This window comes from Marmota monax, unplaced genomic scaffold, assembly GCF_021218885.2.
Source record: "Marmota monax isolate L192 unplaced genomic scaffold, Marmota_monax_Labrador192_F-V1.1 WCK01_AAM20220418_F8-fsc00190, whole genome shotgun sequence".
Classification (NCBI taxonomy): Eukaryota; Metazoa; Chordata; class Mammalia; order Rodentia; family Sciuridae; genus Marmota; species Marmota monax.
In genome coordinates this window covers 310,337-331,299 of record NW_026693010.1, presented here as the reverse complement: position 1 = coordinate 331,299, position 20,963 = coordinate 310,337, and the positions used below count along the sequence as shown (strand labels likewise).

General features: G+C 45.1%; 1 protein-coding gene across 10 annotated transcripts in view; it reads right to left on the bottom strand.

Moving 5' to 3' along the window:
- Positions 1–20,963, bottom strand: part of Ppp2r5c (protein phosphatase 2 regulatory subunit B'gamma) — a 139,994-nt gene that overhangs the window by 9,439 nt on the left and 109,592 nt on the right. For all 10 annotated transcript variants that reach the window (XR_006853547.2, XM_046453198.2, XM_046453199.2 and 7 more), the window contains 7 exons: positions 19,429–19,488; positions 17,502–17,610; positions 16,509–16,562; positions 10,945–11,115; positions 8,522–8,649; positions 5,449–5,550; positions 3,786–3,858 (listed from right to left, as the gene is read on the bottom strand). Coding sequence is in view for 9 of the 10 variants with exons in the window: in XM_046453198.2 (XP_046309154.1) it covers positions 3,786–3,858; positions 5,449–5,550; positions 8,522–8,649; positions 10,945–11,115; positions 16,509–16,562; positions 17,502–17,610; positions 19,429–19,488 (697 nt within the window). In the remaining variant the exon portion in view is untranslated. The remainder of the gene's footprint in view (positions 1–3,785; positions 3,859–5,448; positions 5,551–8,521; positions 8,650–10,944; positions 11,116–16,508; positions 16,563–17,501; positions 17,611–19,428; positions 19,489–20,963) is intronic.

Genomic DNA, 20,963 nt, shown 5'->3' with positions numbered 1-20,963 from the left:
GGCTCAGGCTTTCCTGGAGCTGAGAGGCAATGGGTGACATGAATGCTGGAGGGACTGAGGTGGGAAGGGACACAGTAGCTTGTCCAAGGCTTGACCTTAGGCCACTGTCCATCCGGGCCCCAGCCTCTAGCCTGGAGCTGCTGGTACGAGGGCTACCTCTTGGATGCCATCCCACATCTGGCTTCACCTTACAGGGGCTCTTTGTGGCACGAAGTACCAACAGTCATCCCCTGGAGCCTTCCCCCCGGTTTCTGTGACACAGTCCTTCCTTCCTGGCTTCTCTCCTCCCTCTGAGGCCCGTCTTAGGTCCCCCTTTCTCTGCCTATTCCTTGGATGACAGTCGCTTACCATTTCTAAGGATCTCACACCCCATGGCCTTCAGTCCTCCCTGTCCATCCATGGTCTAGTCCTCTCAAGTATGGGCCCCTTGGCTGTCCACGTCTCTCCAACAGTCTTTGAAAATCAGCGGCTACCTTGCTAGAGCCACACCCTGGGCTCAGATTCTTTCTTCTACTACCAATGAGTCCCTGGTCCGCTCAGTGCCCCCTGCCCCTCATGTCACCTGCTATGCCGTGAGCACCCTTTCTACACATTCCAAGTTCCTCTCTGGGCCTGCTTCCTCCTGGCACTCTGTTCCTGCTGTCACCAGAGAAGCTTCCAAAACTACAATTCTGCCTGGGCCACTCAGTCCGTCCTGGCCCTTTCACATCTGTACAATTTTGGGTGCCAATGCAAGTGGGTCCCTTACTTGCCCTGTGATTGCTCCTGGTGCCCTGGGCCCGCAGCTGTGGCCTGTCCACACCTGCCTTGTTTCTTTCAGGGTTTCTTTGAAGACGTCAACTATCTCTGGCACATCACTCAAAAGTGTGTAAGCTGTGTCCAACTGGCTCCCTTAATGGACCACAGTCTCCATGACACCAGGGCTGTGTTCTGCTCTCAGCTCCATCTACCTGGGAATTCCCACCTTGTGTTCAAGGAGTTCACCATTAGGTGGGGAGACCGAGAAGCAGAAACCACTGCAGCAGTCATGAGATGTGCCAGGGACTGTTTTTAAACCAACCTTTCAATATTTGGCTTCTCTGAGAAAAACAGCCAGTGCTTTCTGTGGAACGTGCCAGCAACCAGTGCTCAGCACAGGCTCTCGCCCTCCTGGCATCAGATGGAAAGGAGCTCAGGGACACTGCACAAGGCTTGTAGCACACCAGACACCACAGTGCGTGGTGGCTCACAGGGAGTGCTGGCCTCCACACACGACCCACTGGAGCCTCTATTAGCAGAGGCGCCAGCCCAGACGCTCGCACGGCCACACCTGAAGTACACAGAAGTACTCCCTTCATATACACGGTTCCCACCAAAGCCAGGGATGTGAGTGGTTAGAAGGCACTGACCTCTCTTGGGGCTTAGGAGAAGCACATTTAAATTAGAAGTCTTCAGTGTTTTAGGATTTCAAAAGTTAAATCATGTGCGACGTTAAGAAACTCCAGTGGGGGCTGGGGATGTGGCTCAAGCGGTAGCACGCTCGCCTGGCATGCGTGCGGCCCGGGTTCGATCCTCAGCACCACATACAAACAAAGATGTTGTGTCCACCGAAAACTAAAAAATAAATATTGAAAATTCTCTCTCTCTCTCTCCCTCTCTCCCTCTCTCACTCTATCTTTAAAAAAAAAAAAAAAAAAAAAAAAAGAAACTCCAGTGAAGCTACCACAACTGCTAAGACAACGGGATAAAACTCCGGAGGTGCAATAGCTCCAAAGCCCTGTCAGCCAGGTGCTCCATGTTGTCTGAGGGGATAAGATCCTGGTTTGTGAAACATGGAGGTGAGCACCAGGGAGAGCGAGCAGATTGTGAATGACAGGATCTACCTTCAGAAAGTGAAGCCAGCAAACCAACTCTCACCAAGGCAGATCGAGAAGGAATCGAGCTTCAAAACCCAACCATCTTTCTTAGAGAAATAAGACACATACTGTGTTATCCACCAGACTCTACCGCGCCGCGAGTCAGGCAGCGACCCGCGTTTAGGAAGGCTTTTTCTCACTGAAAAGTGAGTTCTGAGGCTGCATTTTCAGTTCTGACATTTAGCTCATGAAGTATTTTCCACTTGGAGACAATGTCATGGAGCTAAGGCATGCACGAGGGACTCATGATGGGTCACACAGAGATGGGGGGTGAGGATGGAGGAACAGGGAGATCACCAGAGTGCTAAGGCCAAACTCGGCACTGTTAGTGATTGTCACAGTGTCAACAGGAACCAAGGAAATAAGCAAGCCACCCGAGCAAACTGGGGAAGGGAGTGCTGAGGCCTCCCCTGCAGCAGCACAGCTCAGCAGAGCACACAGGCCACTACGCTGGCGCAGCCACAGGATCTTCATTTGCAACACAAAAGTTTTATGCAGCTTGTTCAATGGGTTATTTCTATATTCCAGGTAAAGCAAAGCAAAACAAACAAACAACAACAAAACAACCAGATGCTCTGATTCATACATATTTTGCAAGTTTTTCAAGGCTGCTGATTTGGATGGTGTGAACACCTGTCCACACTCCTTCAGCCGGGGCCCTTCAGAACAAATTGAGGCTCTCAGGGCATACACCAGGCAGGGTTGAACCACCTAAACTTGCCCCAGACTTACTGAATTTCACTTGGAACATAAACTCTATTTACTAAAGCAGATAACTACAGTTATCTACCTCAGTTAAGTTTCTCAAAGTAGTCTCAAAAGAGCATTTTTCTCTGTAAGAACGTGGATAAAATACTTTTAGAAAAATGCTGGCTACTGGTTTAGGTAGAATCAAGGACACATGACTGAGAATGTCATTCAGTTTCCCATGGTTTGCTGTCTCTTGATTACAGTTTTATCAAAGGGAATATAGGTCAACTTGTTTTTATATAGGTAAAATACCTACTGCAAACTTTATATTCCTGTATCAAATGTCAAGAGTTAAAAACCTACATCCCAATTTAGAGAATGATCATGTATCTTCCTCACCAAAAGAAATACATTGTTTAATAAGGTATTTTCTTTGGGGAATTGAGATGGCCTAGGAGTTCCTAGTGATTTTCATTAAGTGGCACTGTTATACAGAAAGGCAGAGGGCAAGGGGGACCATTTACAGCCACCTCTTGCCAATTACTTAGACTAGTGCACGCCAAACCCAAAGGCAATGACTGTGAGCACCTCCAGGACCACAGCAGCCCTGGAGCCCACCCAGGGGCTGATGCTGCAGGAGACAATGCTGGACTGGGGGGTTCCGAAGACACCAGCGCATGGCTCCTGGCTGGGGTAAGAGGAGGGTTAGTGCTAAAAGGCAGAATTTGGTTAATTTTTAACAACAAAATACCAAGCTTATAGAAATCTTATTTCAGGAAAGAGGACATCATCTTCCCACTGTATCTATTTCAATTCAATTTTCTTACTTCTAGAATTAATTTAATATTAAAAAAAAAAAGGGAAACATGGTTTGAGCTATTGCACATAAGACATATGAGAAAACAAACCACATCCTGGAGTAGAGGCTGTATCCTGATTTTCTTTTTACCACAGTATGTTTCATAAGATTGATATCTTCTTTTAAAAGTAGAAAAATGTCATTTCTGTGGTAAAACGTTATGGGGCAAAATAAGTACTTGTACAAGAGGAGGGTCATGAAGGTGAAAATTATTCCTTTATTGCAGACACTTCCACATACAATGTCGGTGAGAGCCAATTCCCATGCCCAGCCACGCCCCTATCTGATAAGGCAGTCAAGCAACACCCTTGACATTTTCATGTTACTCTCTTTTTTAGTACCTGGGGATTCGCTTTGGCTAGATTTTCTATTTTAACCCATGCTTCTTCTCGCTCTTTCATTTTTAGCTTCTCTCTGAAAAATAGTAAAACATTATTTGTATTAGAGATGGTTGATACTGAAGACGACACACAGGAGGGAAAGCAGGGAGAGAGCCGTGACACCACTGTTTCTTCTTGTTATTTGGGTCTTAGTCCACACGCCTCACAGTGCTTCTCAAGAGGTGCATAATGTGAACAATGAAATTAAAAACTGGCTGAGATTTAGAAGATTAAACAATGAAAAATGCTAAAAATTTAATAAGTCTGAGAATTTAAATTCTTCACTCATTCAAGTGTGATATTCGCATTCTTGGGGTCAGGTGCTTCTTCAGAGGACCTAGACTACTCTAATGAGGAGCTTACTCATTCACTGAGAACCAGACTCCATCACAGATTGGAAGGAAGCAAGCTGGCAAGAGTCGGCATTCCAGTACTGATGGGTCACCAGGGAATAGTCCTGGGAGCCAGGAGACCTGGCTTCTTGTCTGATTTTGCTGTTAAGAATCATAAGACCTTCTGGAAGACAATGAATTTGTCTACTTTTTTTTTTTTTTTCAAATGCAGAAAAATGTACTAGGAGGAGCTTGAAGGCCTTTTTCAGAGTACTGATTCCCTGAAGGGAGGATGTGCCACTAGAGAAGCCATGATGCTTAGAAACTCCCTACCTGCATGCAACCTCAGCCCTCAGATAAGGAGGAGCACAGGCTGGAAGGCTGGAAGAGGGTCACTGTGCCTCCTTATGGCCTGGTGCCTTTATTTTGCTGTCATCTCACATACCTTATACTTCACTTTTTTTGTATTTTGTTCTCTTTTACTTTCTTTACGCAAAATACAAATTCTGTCACAGCAATGATTTCATTTGTTGTATTCACGGCCGTATTGTTAGAAACTAAAACAGAGTCTGCAGTACATGTTACACTCACACATTTGTCTAAAGAATGAATAAGTTGGCCACACAGACATTTTGTAATGTGAATTACAGAAATTCAAAGTTTATCTACCCTAGCCAGTTTTAAGTGCCAAGCAAAGAATAAAATCTGCCAACAGTCTGCACTCGACTCTGAAGAGTGACTTTCAATTACTAACCAACCACATGATTTTGAGCTTGGCCTAGGGATAGAGCACCTTGTCACCCAGGCTGTCCCTGGGCAGATGTGAGCTCTGAAGTTCTCAAAGGCACAAAAGCAGAACCCTAACTTTGTCAAGGACAGAAGGTTCCTGAGGATGCCCACGTTATGGAGATGATTAATTAGAAAAAGCTATGCTGAAGTGTGGGTTCTTGCTCTCTCATAAACCCTTCAGGATGCGATTCTAATTCCTGCCTTATAAGCATGACAAATGACTACACCTGACAGCCACCCCAAATGCTAGATTCCTGATCACATACACACTCTCATCTGCAAAGATGACTGACTAACCACAGAAGGGAGGACGGCCAACTTTTTAACCTGTTTTCCTTGAAAATAACTCACCTTAACTAACTTTTAGTTTGCTTTCCACATATGAGAGGACCAGTACTGATCTAAAGCTAAGAACGACTTTTTTAGAATGGAACAATGGTGGAGGCTTATTCAGTATTATTCCAGAACCCTGGAAACAGCAACTTGCAAAAGGAACAACTTACTTCAGTTTCTCTGCTTTAAACTGTTGTGTGCAGTCATCAAACAATTTTTGGTTCATTTCCATGAAGAGTTTCAGGGCATTGTATATCAAGCCATGTATCGTCCTGCATAGAAGATTACACAGTGAGACGCAACATTGGACCTTTGGGTCATTCTCCCTCCCCACTTTCCTCTTTCAGACTTCTCAGGCTACTGTGGACTTCAACAGTCCCACTCCCATCTTCCTAGTCCTCAACAGGGGAGACCTGTGGTCTGACTCCCATCTGTCCTGGGGTCTGCTACTCAGTCTAGGAGCCCCCCACACAGGCCACTCAGCTCACCACCTGGCTACAAGCAGCCAAAGCCATCTTGCTTGGAAACTGATTTAAAAATGTTGAAACCCCAAGAAATATAATGAAGACAATACAATACAGAAGTAAATGTCTATAAATGTCAGTTTCCTTTCAATCTTATTCATTGAGGATAATTTTAACGATGCCAGGAGCTGGGGTGTGGCTCAGTGGTACAGCACTTGCCTAAGCACGTATGAGGTCCTGGGTTTAATTTCAGGCACTGCAACCCTGCCCCCAAATAACAATAAATAAAACAAAAAGAAACCTCAAAGTCAACAAATAACAAAAAGAAAACTGGGGCTGGGGATGTGGCTCAAGCGGTAGCGCGCTCGCCTGGCATGCGTGCGGCCCGGGTTCGATCCTCAGCACCACGTACAAACAAAGATGTTGTGCCTGCCGAAAACTAAAAAATAAATAAATAAATATTAAAAAAAAAAAAAAAAAAAAAAAAAACGGGCTGGGGATGTGGCTCAAGCGGTAGCGCGCTCGCCTGGCATGCGTGCGGCCCGGGTTCGATCCTCAGCACCACATACAAACAAAGATGTTGTGTCCGCCGAGAATTAAAAAATAGATATTAAAAAAAAAAATTCTCTCTCTCTCTCTCTCCCACTCTTAAAAAAAAAAAAAAGAAAACCAAAAATAATGTGGAAGCAGACCATAAAAGAGCTCGATCAAAGCTTAGCTCTCTGGCCTGATGCACATGGAGGAGGAGGGGCCCAGCTGTCGCTGAATCTATGCAGAGCCCTGAGAAGAGCAAGGAAACTGCCCAGCAGAGCACCACTGACCCACAGTTGTGAGCAGCAATAAAATAGCAAACAAAATGAAGGGGACTGAGTGCCAAACCATAACCACTTTTTAATCTTCATAATGAAACTCCTTTATCTTAGAAAATGCTTCCTTCTTTGCAAAAGCAGGATGGAGCCACCAGCTTTGCTCTGGCGTCATGCTGCACACATGTGCAGGAGTATGGCCAGACTGGGGCTCTGCCATCACCCGCTGTGCTCAGTAAAAACCCTAAGTGCTTCAAAACAAAGGTCACTGGAAGTCACTATCCTGCTGGACTGGATGAAGGATGCTGCCACCCCAGGGGCTTGGGAGGCTGAGACAGGAAGGTCTCAAGTCTGAGACTAGCTTCAGTGACTCAGTGAGTCCTGTTTCAAAATAAAAATAAAAAGGGCTGGTGATGTGACGAGTGGTAAAGTGGGGAAAATACCCCTGGGTTCAACACTACAACTCCCATGACAGGAGGCCCGCACCTGGCTAAACCTGCAACTGCAAAGCTAGGGCCACATGCACTGGAGGCCTGTTCATGCCAGGCATTTTATGTATATTGGCTTTAGGAAGTCTTCAAGCAGGCAAAGGGGGCCACAAAACAAACACTTAATATATACAGGCATTACCTTAAACAGCAAAACAATGTGGTGAGTGTCAGTATTTTCTCTATTTTTCAGTTGAGGAAACGTGGCTGGGGAAGACCTAGAGGTTCACCTTGCCCAGGTGGAGCTTGCTTCTGACCTGCCTGCTCTCTGCTCACCACCTGGATGGCCCCTGCTGCCCCAGAGTGTCAGGCAGAAAAACACAGAGCAAGCCTGCTGCCCTGGGCTTACTCTGGGAAAGAAGCCATGTGGCCTGCAGCCTCAAGTGGGCAGGACAGAGCTCCGCAGAGGGTTGGCCATGGGAAGTAGGAGCACTACATGGCAGACACTGCGGGTTAGGAGACCACACTGGAGCCAGGGAGCTGCTGACCAGCTTTAGGACTACAGGATCGTGTGTGGTCCCTTCCAGTTTGCTTTCCTGTCTACAGGACAAGCAGGAATCTAGCTATCACAGCTCTGCCCTTATTGCTTTAAATTCTTTCTTTTTTTTTTTTTTTTTTTGTACTGGGGATTGAACCCAGGTGTACAGCTTGAAGCTGTCTGTATCCCAGGCCCTTTCAATTTTTGATATAGGGTCTCACTACATTGCCCAGGCTGGCCTTGAATTTGTGATCCTCTTGCCTCAGTCTGCTGAGTGGCTGGGATTATAGCAGTACACCTGAGTCATTGGGATTACAGGTGTGTGCCACTGTGCGTGGCCCTGATTTAAATTCTAATTTATGATAACACAAAAAGAAAAAAAGATGGAGAAAGAAAAACTCTGGTACCCACATTTATTTGAATAACACGAGTATTAAGTTCAGTATTAATCCTAATGCAGCACCCACATGGATAGTTTCCTTTTAAGGTCTCAGAAGGCTGTCACTGGGAGACTCCATTTCTTCACCTTCATTAAGTGAAAAGATGAAGGAGAGAAGTAGATATTCTCAGTTCCTCAGGTGTGTTAAAGATGCCTGCTCTTCCCTCTGGCCCTCCAGGCAGTGACCACAGCAGGATGGCTCCCGGTCTCACAGAGGGGCTCCAGGGGGTCTGTCAGCAGGTTGGCCCCTGTGCTTCTCACAGCACTGAGCCCAAGCTCTGCAGTGACCTTCAACTCCCCTGGGGGCACTCAGGAAATGTGTGGAAGGTGCAGCTACTGAAACCAGCAGGGTGCAGACACAGGGTCCTCTGTTTTGGCTTGAAATAGGAGTAAGGAAGCAAAACAAAAGCCAATGCAGACACTCTACATGTGTAACTTAAAAACCTCAAAAAAATCAACATAATTTTAAACTGATATTAAAATTTGGATTTACATTCTTATTGCAGTAACAGAAAAACATAAACATTTAAAAATATGCAGGAAAGAGAGAGAGCCCATTCTTTCTTACTTGTTCCAATGGGTCTTTGAGTTGCGGTACAAGGATGGAAACATGATGGGCAGAATCTTTGCTGCATTGTCACTAATTAAACTCATAATGTATTCATTATTCCAGTAATACAGTGCTCGCTCTGCCACCTGGAAGACAGGATGCGTTAGTGTCCTTGGTGTTCATGCTCCAGCACAGGAGGCAAATATCCTCACTGTTAACCTATAAACAGGATAACGAGTTACAATGCATCAGAAAATTAATTATTTCAAAATATTCTAGACTGTAACCTTAAAGAGCCTACAACAATGGGGCAGCAGATAATTTCTTATTATGAAGAAATGAAGAACGTCGTCATTCACCTCTCCATTTATTCAATTTATGCTAGATATTAGGTTAGATGCTCAGGATACAAAGCAAATAAGTTCATTCTACTCATCCATCCATCCATTCACCCATCCACCTATCTATTTCTCCATACCCCCACCAACATCATTAGTTGCTAGTATATGACATGTGTTCAGCTTGAGCATACGGCAGTGGATGAAGGCAGGCAGAAATGCTTGACTCTGCAGAGCTTATGTTCTGGAGAGGAGCAGACAAAGGACAGTGATTATTTGATTTCCTAGAAATGATGAGTCATGGAGAAAGGCAGCAGGGAAGGGCAGGCGAGTGGGTTGTGGGTGGGACTTCAGCATGGAGAAGGTGACATGTGAGCCAGGCCCTGGGGGAGGGCAGGTCCTAAGAGTGAGGAGGAAGGAGTAGGGGAGGAACCAGCAAGGGGGACGGGGAGCTAAGACCCCAAAGCAGCATTTCAGAGCCCACACTCTGGTGAGAAGGAAGCTGTGGGAGGGCCCATTATTATTATTTAGTAATATTCATTACTAAAAACTTCCAACACACAAAGCTGTATGAGCACCCACATCCCTCCACCTAGGACTGTGGCTGTGCACCTTGGCCCTCCTTGCTGTCCGGCTGTAGTTGACAGCCACACCCATGCACATTCTGCAGAACCATCTGAGTCAGAGTGTGTGGTAGCCACTAGGACACGTGGCCCATCCCTGACTTGGCATGTGCTTCCCTAGGTAGAGTCGACCCGCCTCCATAACTACTTCCCAACATCACATCTCAGTGTGCAGATCTGGCAGCAGTCCTCAGAAGCTCAGAGCAAAGCAGAGATGGCATTTCTGTCACCAGAAACCTAGAGATTCTGAGTTCATGTGTGGTGGTGCAGGCAGATGCTGAGGGTATGGTGGGTGAGGCCTGTGGAGGGCTCAAGAATCAGGGGTGATTTCTCAGAGAAAGCCAGGTGGGTGAGCTTTTCAGAATCTGGGTGAATATGATGAAGGGGAGGGAAAGATGTTTGAGAACAGAGAGCATTAATTTATAAAGGAATCAGGATAGCATCAGTAGCTTCTAGGATCATTCCTATTTAAGAGTTGGATACTTTGAGTTTTAAAAAACACCCATACATCCATAAATATATTTGTGGTAATATTTTAAGTCTAAATTTGAAAGTAGAAGTTTGAGATGCTTAATGGCTTAAATTTTGAATTATTCTTCAGTTTTTAACATCAGCAATTTATTATTAGTATTAGTAGTAATAGTAGTACCAGGGATGGAACCCAGGACCATCGCCATGTTAAGCAAGTGCTCTCCCTCCTTCCTTCCTTCCTTCCTTGCTCTCCCTCCTTCCTTCCTGGTACTGGGGAGTGAACTCGCGGGCACTCGACCACTGAGCCACATTGCCAGCCCTATTTTGTATTTTTATTTAGAGACAGGGTCTCACTGAGTTGCTTACCACCTCACTGTTGCTGAGGCTGGCTTCAAGCTCGAGATCCTCCTGCCTCAGCCTCCTGAGCCACTGGGATTACAGGTGTGTGCCCAGCTTCTTCTTTATTTTTTATTTTGAGACAGGGACTCATTGAGTTGCCCAGCCCAGCCTTGAACCTGCAATCCTCCTGCCTCAGCCTCCTGAGTTGTTGGGATTACAGGTGTGCACTTCCACTCCTGACTAGAAACATTATTATTAATTTTTTAAGTGTAAGGGGAGACATATGATGTCAGAAATAAACTTACAGGGAAAAAGAATTTCAGACCTGGAGATTCTGAACATCACATCATCTATCACTACTGATCAGTCAGCTGTGGAAACAAGGTCAGGTGGTCTGGGGGACTCGGAGCTTGATGACACTTTCACAGAGAAGCTGCTTTTCATAGCTCTTATTGAGAAAAATGCTTTCAGTGGTGAGGACAAGGTTCTAGGATATAGTTTTTAGAAATAAAGTTTTTTTCACCTTATTTTTGAAGTATGATTAAAGTAAAAACTTGAATTTTACCTTAAAATTATATGAGAAGCAAACCACAGTTATATACTGGAATGTTTTATTTCCAAAAGTAACATTCTGAAATCATCTAATTATCTTTCTCCGAAACCCACATACCTGGAAGTGTGGGCTGGAAACGCACTTGGCTAACTGCCGGAAGAGAGGCTCCATGATCTTCACAAACTCCGAGGGTTCAATGACATCTAAAATTTCTTCTAATTCATTTAAGAACATTACTTCTTTTGGACTGTGGGTCTTTGGCCAGTATTTGAGAAGTGCCATTACCACCTATAAAAGAAATGACATGGGAAGTGACGCCCCTAAGCTGCCACACCTGGGCAGGCAGAGTCTCTGTCTAGTCAGGGGCCCCCCACTGCAGAGCAGCACAGAGGTGGTGTTGGCCTCTGGTGGGACGATCAGACTCAGTAATTCACAAGAAGTATTTTATAATTTGATAAACAGGCCTAATTTTACTTCAGACTCACAGTTTTAATTTATGTGACCCACTCTCTGATCAACCACCATCTCAGTAAGTCAGTTCCTTTAATTAAAAAAAAAAAAAAAAAAGACACAAAACAAAAAACAAAACCTGCTAGCAGTTAGGAGAATTCTGTCAAAGACTAGAGGAGACCTTGCAGAGCATATGCCTTCATCTGTGCATTCTGGGGTGGAAGTGGCCAGATATGAAACTATTGCCAACATGTCCAGGCACGTGCAATCCACTTCTCAGATTAACTGAACACTTGATGTATTTATGCACACCCACACATGTATGCATGTGGAACAGTTTGTAACTGTGTTAAAAAGCATCAAGAAGAGTGCAGTGAACCAAGCAGATGCCAACTCACCCAGGGTGCGTGGCAGACCTGGGCAGGGTCCTCACTGGCTCCACTGCTTGCCTGTGGGCCCTCAGCCAGCAGGAGCATGTGGCAGTAGTGACTCTGGCCTGGAGCCCCACCCAATCAGACCACAGGGGTTCCTGATTTGTGGATGTTGTTCCTCGCTCAAGTTAGACAGCTAGAAAGGGATTCTGCAGGGGAAGCTTTTCTTCCTTCTCACTTCTCCCTCTCTCCCTTCCTTTCTGTGGTACTGGAAACTGAACCCAGAGGCACTCTATCACTGAGCCACAATCCAGACCCTTTTGTTTTATATTTTGAGATAGGGTCTTGCTAAGTTGCCCAGGTTGGCCTTGAACTTGTAATCCTCCTAGATCCTCCTGAGTTCCTGGGATTACAGGAGTGCCCCACAGTGCACACCTAGAATAATTCTGTGTGATGCTTTTAGCACTTGGGTTCCTGGGTAATTGTTTATAATATTATGTTTCATGAAACTTCAGCCTTTATTTAAAAAAGTGCTCTTTGTATTGAGGTTATAGCTTAGTGGCAGAGTGCTTGCCTGGCATGCACAAGGCCCTGGTCCCAGCCCCAGTACTGAAAAAAAAAAAAAAAGTGTTCCTAGTTTTGAAGTCTGACATAAAAATTCACAACAACAAAACTGTCTTAAAGGAATTATTTCTAAAAGTGCATCATTTAATCATTTACCTTCTACTTGTAGCTCAAAATTGTTTAGTAGATATTTATTAACTACCTATTCTGCATGCTGGAATTATTGTTACGAAGACGCTGATTACAAATCACTTCATAAGCCTTTATGTCTGCCAATGGAATATTATAATGAGAAATATATTAATTTTTGAGTTACACAAAACAACTGATTTAGCTATTTATTTCACTGGAAAAGATATTAGTTGTACAATCAGGTTCACGCACTGGACTTATTCCTCCTGCTTCTTGAAACCCCTGTGATCAGTACTCAGCCATCTCAGCTGCTCCTGAACATGGTGGGATTTTGTAGAGGAGGTATCCACTCACGGACTGCTAATCCTGGGCAAAAGGCTACTTGCCTACAGTTCTGGGCACTGAGCTTCCTTGGAAACCCAATGGACTACCTGCCCTCTGGAGGGTGAGCAGTCCTGGTGAGTATGGCTCTGGGCATGGCCTCAAGCCCTAGGAAGCTCCCTGTCCTGGTGCACTCAGGCAAAAGAGCTGCACCAGGCCGTGTAGTAAAACTCGATTAGCCAAGAGGCAGGTGGGTGAAAACAGGCATAATACTTGTCTGTAAACTCTCTAATGAGCCTTTATTCTTACAATGATAAATAGGTTTAATGTGCCCAGAAGCTTGTGAGCATGGCCTACCATGTGAAATGAGATGACATTAACTGTAGGTTACAAACAGGACAAATCTCCTTTATAAAATTGTAATATTCGAGTGGACCATACTTCAAAAAAGTATTCTTGAGCCTGGAAAGGTAGCTCCAGGTACTCAAGTGGAGGCACACCTTCAGAGTCCACGACTGGACTGCATTCCTGGTTAGTTTCTACTGCTGAAGTCAGACACAATGGCCTTTGTATTTTCCTAAATCATTAATTTCAAAGGAAGAAATTCATTGAGGTGAGGATCTGAATGTTTTTAATATATAGAAAATTAAATCTGCTTTACGTAGGCAGGAGAGTACTGTTACATTATCTGTGCAGCAGAATTAAGAAACGAAGTGGTCCTGGGTGGACATGCCAGGGACTGGGTCTGTGGCTTGTCTGTGCTGATGCTGAGCCAGAGCTCAGCATGACAGCTTAGAAGCGAGGCCACATGGCTCCTGCCTTCTTCAAGACTGTGGCAGTCAAGCTCTCGCTCTGCCACGTGTCATGTGCTTGATTACTTCCTATATAAGTGGGAATTAAAGTCATTTACAAACTTCATCAGCTTACACCAACTCCCAGGTGGGAGGGGATAGGGTGGAGCCTGCACACTGAGCTCCAGCGGCCAGGGCTTCAGGTGACAGCGGCTGGCAGGCAGGGTGTTGTGGGAGGTGACGGGTGGGAGAAGTTTCAGGCTGTAGTAAACGGGGTGAGACATTTGGTGAGTTCTTTAGCCATTAAAGAGTATGAGAAACTGAAATGCATTCTGCTGTCATATAACAAATTAGAATAAAAAAAAAAGCACATTTTAAGGATATAAGAATGGAAATCATTTTCATCTCTTCCTACTCCCATGGATTACCACTAAGGGACAAGATTTGCTTGATAAGAGTATGTGTCACTCAACAATCACTTACTAGCTGTATTCTGAAGATCTTTTCAAAAGCAAATAAAAGAGTGAACTGTGAATTTCCCCATCTTTCCTACTAAGGTGCATGCTATGGTAAAGAATGTTTTCAAAGCACAGTTAAAAAAAGAGTATGAGAAAAGTGTACAAAGAAAAATCACAATACTTTGTGTACTTTTTCCTCTCCTATATCTTTCTTTTCCTTTGGTTTGAATGGAAGAATGGGGTGGGGCTGGTGGAACTTCTTTGCATGTTACTTTCTTCAGGAAAAACATCAAATAGATGGAGGATTAGGGCATATAACCAGGGGGGAAAATACTATAGCCCCCTGCCACCCACCAGTGGGTGGTGCTGTGTGACCAAACCCACAGCCTTGGCACACACTAGGCAGGTGGTCTACCCACGTTTTTAAATTAATAACACTTTCTTTTTTCTCTTCTCTACCTAACATGATTGCAGTCCAGTGAAGAGGATAAAAATAACATCCTCACAGAAAATTTGACTAAGAATCTTAACCATGCTTCTTCTGAAGTCTGATATGATCTGGCATATTCCTTGTGGTCTTCCTGAACCTCATTTAGAGGAGAGGCAGAGGTATCTGGAGACCAGGGGAGAAGAGGGCCAGGACAGGGCACCCGTGAGGGCTGCTGGCAGGTCTGGCATGCAGCACTGCAGGCTGTTGCCTCTGAAATCTGCAGAATGAGAGCTTTTCCTGAATTTCATGGGAGAGCTGGGGTTGGGGGTGGATTACATATAGAATTTAATAACGTGGAGGCAGTGACCAAAAGTCAGTGTAACTTGGGAATTTGTGAAGAATTTCTCACTCATTTTTATTAGAAAAACTATAATCTCACAAGGAAACCGTGAAGAATAGCTAATAGGACTAAGGACTCAGGAATTGTAGTATCTATCTTTTCAATTCTAACAGAAGCTTTTTAGAAAAAGAGGACTCAAATATTTAAACTGGCACCTGATGCTCCTTTCTTGGCTCTTCAATAAGGAATAACAACTTGGTTTTTAAAAAGTGCAATGCATTTGAAACAGACATTTCTCCAGAGATGGCTGAGGAATATGAAAAGACAGCCCAAGCCATTAGTTGGTAGAGGAGCACCAACTAAAGTCATAACAGGTGCCACCTCTCATCCACCAGGATGGCTGGAGTGACAATTAAAAACAAAATGAAGGGGGCTGGGATGTGGCTCAGTGGTAGAGTGCTTGCTTAGCATGCGTGAGGCACTGGGTTTGATTCTCAGCACCACAAACAACAAATAAAATAAAGATCCATCAACAACTAAAAATTAAAAACAAAACAAAACAAAAAACAAAAAGGAAAACAAGCACCTGCATCCTTGCCATGCTATTTTCCATAGCTGCTACCCCAAGTGCAAAACAGGGTAGCCTCAGAAAAACAGACAGTCCCCATGTAACCAGCAGTCCCACCCCAGGAGCCCACCCTGAGGAACTGAAAGCAGGGCTGGAGCAGACAGTCGACACCCTGTTCACGCAGCATCATTCATGACAGCCAGAGGAAGGGCCACCAGTGTCCACTGATGGGTAGACGGGGAGTAAAGTGTGGTCTGTGCAGACAATAGAGCACTATGCGGCCACAACAAGGAGCGATGTTCTACAACATGGGCGAAGCCTGTGAGGCACTGCACCATGGGAGAGGAGGAGTACAGCAGGCTCCACTCTCCTGAGAAACCCGAGCAGTCAGCTTCAGGAGAGACTGATTCAGGTAGCAGGTGCTGGGAGAGGGGTGGGAAGTCATCATGGACCAGGGACAGAGTTCCTGTTTGGTAGCATGGCAAAGTTTTGGAAACACACTGGTGGTGGTTGCATAATACTTGCTGACACTGAACTGTACACTTCAAGTAGTTGAAAAGGCAACATTTTATGTTCCAGATGTATATCTTTTACCACAATAAAAAAATCAGTATTGTAATATACCAAAAATCTTTGTACACTTTAAATGGTAAGTGAATGTATGGTAAGTGAATTATATCTTAACAAAGCTGTTTCAAATCCTGAAACTATCATTTGACACGCCTGATTCTGTTAATCTTGGCTACAATAGCCTTTTTTATTTTTTAATGAAGATAAAATGCCAAGAAAATTAGAAATCCAAAACTGAATGGCATCCATCTAGTTTTGAGTTGTAATTCAAAGCTCATAGAACAGCTACACCCTAACTTGGAAAGAATCTTCAGGATAATACAACCTCTTGTATAAAACAAGCATTTCACACTCTCACTAAGCCACCTCCAACTGGAGTCGGGACATGCTGTAGGTCTGCACTGATGTGAAGGCCTGAGCATGCACGGCTGGGGGCTGTAGCTGCTCAGTGCTCTGCTCTCACAGGTGTGAAGCACAGCGTGGGCAGGGCAAGCTCATCACGTAGCAGAACCACACAGTAAAGGACCTCGCAGTGAAAACAACCGCACTCTGAAAACCTGTCAAGCTCAAATGAGACCAGCTTGTAGGTTACTAGAGTGAATTAATCCACACGCTGGTGAGGCGGGGGTGCTTCGAGGGGAGGAGGAGAGCAGGCAAGGCGGTCGGGCCTGAGAGAGCACACTTACTGGTTCAGTGAGGGTGCTGTCCTTCTCTAAAAACTGCACGACGCAGTACGCCAGCTGAAAAGGGATGAGAGAGAGTGAGCACCTGGCTGCAGTGTGGAAACGTCCCCTTCACACCCTTCTCTGACAAGACAGCTTGATGTGGCTGAGCGGCTGCCCCAGGGTGTTCACCCACCCCAAGGGCTCTGAGTGGGATGCTCAGGGAGGGACCCCAGGACCCCTGCTCTTTCCCAATTAGTTGGTAATGATCTGAAAGCAAAAAAAAAAAAAAAAAAGAGCACCTTTTACACTACCCACCCACCAAGATGACCAAGATGACCCAGTACGATGGGCTTTCCTTGCGGTCCTTCTGGAGATTAGTGTGAACAAGAAATCAAACAGCTGGGAACAAATTAAAATCTGGTTCCATCTGAAATCTCTGAACTATTAATTCCTTTTGTACAATTAATACAACAACAAACTGAATGTAAAAATACCCCAGTTAGCAGCAACTGACTGGTGGAACTAACAGTGGTGACCGCCAAGGATGCACGTGCAGTGGCCTGCTGCTCAAGGCGGAGCCCTCCTGAACCGCCAGCACTGAGGTCACAGAGCGGAGGAGACTTAGTCTCCCAGGCCAACAGAGCTACCTAACCAGATGGAACCACTTGCTGGCTGATCTTGCAGCACTCTCTGGTCAGATCTGTATCTTAGAAATCCAGTCTTTTTTTTTTGTCTTACTAGACTTTGCGACAGACAGCTGTCGTCTGGTAGTCCTTTTCGCCTCCTTTTGCAGAGGCAGCTACTCCCTTTTCTATGCTAAAAGTGAATCGTATTATTATGTATTTCAGAGATTTTCCTGAATATTTTAGAGGCAATCTCTCTTTGCTTCTTATTCGATTACTGCGAGGGCCTTATTACAGAAGGTGGTGACATGAGAAAGAAAACACACTGGGAACAGGCTGGATCCCTGCCCTGGGTTCTGATGATGGCATGTCTTCATGCCTGCCCCCTTACCTGCGGATGGTAGACACTCAGAGATTTCACTTTGTGCAAAGGTAGCAACACCTTCAACAGGAAAATCTTGTGCTCTTCTTTTAGTGGTAAGGCAAATCCATTAATTATACTGTGAAGAAAGAATTTATTCAAAGTTTAAATATTTACAAATTTCAGATTACAATCAAATATTGTATTTTTCTTTCTAGCATGAAAATCTAGTAGACAAAATATGTATTTCATATGAATCAGCAGAATATAAAATAAATATATTTGATGAAGTATAACCATTTTTATCCTTGTGATTACAAGGTAATGATTAAGTTGGGTTTATAGGGAGTGGCTCAGGAGCAGGAAACTGGCTGTACTACAGGGGTCCTGGGGGAAGAAAGTCTGCACAGCTGAGGGGTCCCAGCTCTTCTTTTGGGCTGCGTCTCTCTTTTGGGAAGGTGTCCCTGGAGTATCCAGGCTCACTGTAGTGTTGGCCACAGAATCCAGGTGTGGGCACAATGGCTGGTCAAAAATCAGTTAGAAAGCTGCTCCCTTGTGCAAGGAAAGGGCAAAGGTCTCCAAACTCAAGTTTTAGTCTCAAGCATCAACTGGTTTAATTATTTATTCTTATAACTAGGCAAATGCAGATAAATGTTTGAGAGTTACAGAGCAGTTACAGCAATTCTAACATGCTCCTCCACAATCCACGAGCTTAGGGTGCAGTGGGTACCCGCTGGGGCCCTAAGCTTGTTCACATGGGAAAACCCCTGGGCAAACCCCAGGATAAAAACCAGATGGCAGGAGTGAGAGCAGCACAGTGGCCTTCACACCTGCAAAGCACATGCCCTCTCCTTGGCACCTGACTGGGGACGTGATCATCCTTCCCACTTGAAAGAAGGAACTTGTCCCAGGTTGTGCAACTGGGAAGGAACAATCCTCAACCACATTATGCCATGCTTTGAGAGACCCTGTCCAGCATGTGGACACTAACCTAAGAGAACTCCCAATGGGGACTGAGCTTTTTCAAACCACATCCAAAACAGAAGCCAAGTTTTTCTCAGAACTCTTGCTCAGGACCAGACAACAGTGTCTGTGAGATGAGATTCTGTGTTCAAATGCTGTGGGGACCACTGGATTCAGTATGAGAACAGGTTTCTTTACTGCAGGCTCCTCAGAACCCCAAGCCGCTCCTGCACATCAAAGGCAGAGTGGAAAAGCACTCCCAAGCCATTGACCTTGGAACCCTGAGGAACTCTGCAACAGTGGATTTGGAGGCCTAATATAAAATCTACAGACTACGGATTTTAAAAGAATGACAGTAATGGAGAACTTTATCTGGATTAAGATGATGAAAAGTTGAAATGGCAATTACTTTACAGGTGTGTGTGTGTGTGTGTGTGTACATATATATATATATTTATGAAAAATCCACAAAATCAAAACAATTTGAGATATTGCGTACATTAATACGCAATACCCCAAGTGTAAACCTTCTAATAAGCATCTAATATAAACCTCAGGTAACTGAACTCAGGAGCACTTGACCAGTGAGCCTCATCTCCAGCCCTATTTTGTATTTTATTCAGTGAGTTGCTTAGTGCCTTGCTTTTGCTGTGGTTGGCTTTGAACTCACGATCTTCCTGCCTCAGCCCCCCGAGCCCCTGGGATTACAGGCGTGCACCATTGCACCCTGCTTCAGGTAATTACATTGCTCCCGCAGAAATGCAGTTCCAGTATCGACACTGAGGTGTATGAAACGGAACCTGGATACAACCAAAAGCCTAGATGGAGCCTCCATCTGGCGTGCTCTAACCCAAGAGCTCACCGGCTCCAAGTCCCTTCTCTCAGAGTGGATAAGCTATCTTGCTCAGGGAGGGAGACAGCTGAGCTCCATGAGCTGGGTCATTCTGGCATATACTCCACCCACCATCCTTTGCTGCCAGTCACAGAAACTTACCTCCCCAATATTTCCAGCAATTCTGCTATGCCATTGTGATGCTCTGTTTCATAAATAAATCTAGAAAAAACATTTTGCCAGTTAGAATCAGAATCTAAACAGCTGGAAAGACTAAAATCCTCTGAAAAAATAAAGCTTGCAGAAGGAAGCCAGGGAACCAGGTGGCAAGAGGCTGGTGCATCTGTGAAAACTTTCCGGGGTAGAGGCTCCCTGCCCAAGTGGCCCTTCAAGAATCCAAAGAGCTTCACAAAGCCTGGGGACGTCAATGTCTTGAATGTAAAGGGCTCTTCTTGCTCAGATTTCTTCCCAATATTTTATTTTGAAAAATTAGAACTTCAGAGGGACTACCTACATGTCAACCACCCAGATCTAGCCGCTGATGAGGGGCTCTCTTTGCTTTGTCACACGAACACCCGTTTGTCCTTCTATCCACTCATTAATCCATCTTAATTTTTGTTGCATTTCAACACAGTGGATGTCTTGTTCACTGGTATGGCCTCTATTACTCAGCACAGTCGCTGCAACAGGAACAAGCTCTTTCCTGAACGGCTCTTGGATTACGTGGTCTACTTCCCTGCTGACATCCTGCACTTCCTCTGAGCCGTTTCAAGGGCAATTTTTCCAAAGTACCAATGTGAGTGAGTTTGCTGCAGCCCTGGGTCCCTTCTCTGAGCAGCCTCTGCTTGTCGTGCTCCCTGCGTGAGCCTCTGGAGGAGCTCCTAGACCACATGCCCCAGCCTCCCCAGCTTGTCTCCCTCCAGGCAGGGACAAGGACTTCTAGCTACTTTGCTCCCAGTTCGAGGACCAATCTTGGAATCTGTTTAATGCCTAAATCTGCTAAATGAACTGGGGATACGAAGAGAGAACAGGAAAAGTTCTCACCCAAGGGACTCTCACAGGAGCAGAAGGCCCACTACTGCCCCCAACCTAGGCTCACCTGGCGATGGTTTACACCAATACATGCACAGGATCAGCATGAAGTGAGAGGTGTTGAAAAGGTCCCTGCCTAGCAGATGAAACCTTTCATTCAGAGATTGCTTTAAGCCAAACTTTGTAATCTTTGTGAAGATTAAAAAAAAAAAAAAAAAGAAGAAGTTTCACTGTCTTCATTTGAAACAAAGGGACTACTGACCTTAAGGTGAAGAACAGGCAAACACCTAGAGATAGGAAGTATGCCTGAACATGGGTCTTGATGTTTCTGTACTCCCAGATGGCCAGGATTATGAGGGACGGGGCCTGATCTGAGCTCCAAAAGAGGGTTTCTGACAGATTCACAAAGATGGGGTGTGGAGTGGGAAAGAACATAGGTCTGGGAGGCAGGGTGAGAGGTAGGAAGGCAGCGAGGAAGGCTCCATGGCCACTCGGTGACAGAGATCTAATCCCAGAAGCAGCAGGACTGGGCAGCCAAACACAGAAACAGGAAGATGCACTTGGCTGTGGTCTGAAAGCATGGCAAGAGGGTGCCCAGAAAATCTTGGCCTGTGCTCAGGAGTTGGTGCTGCGGTCACATCTGCCTCTCCCACCTCTTTCTAGCT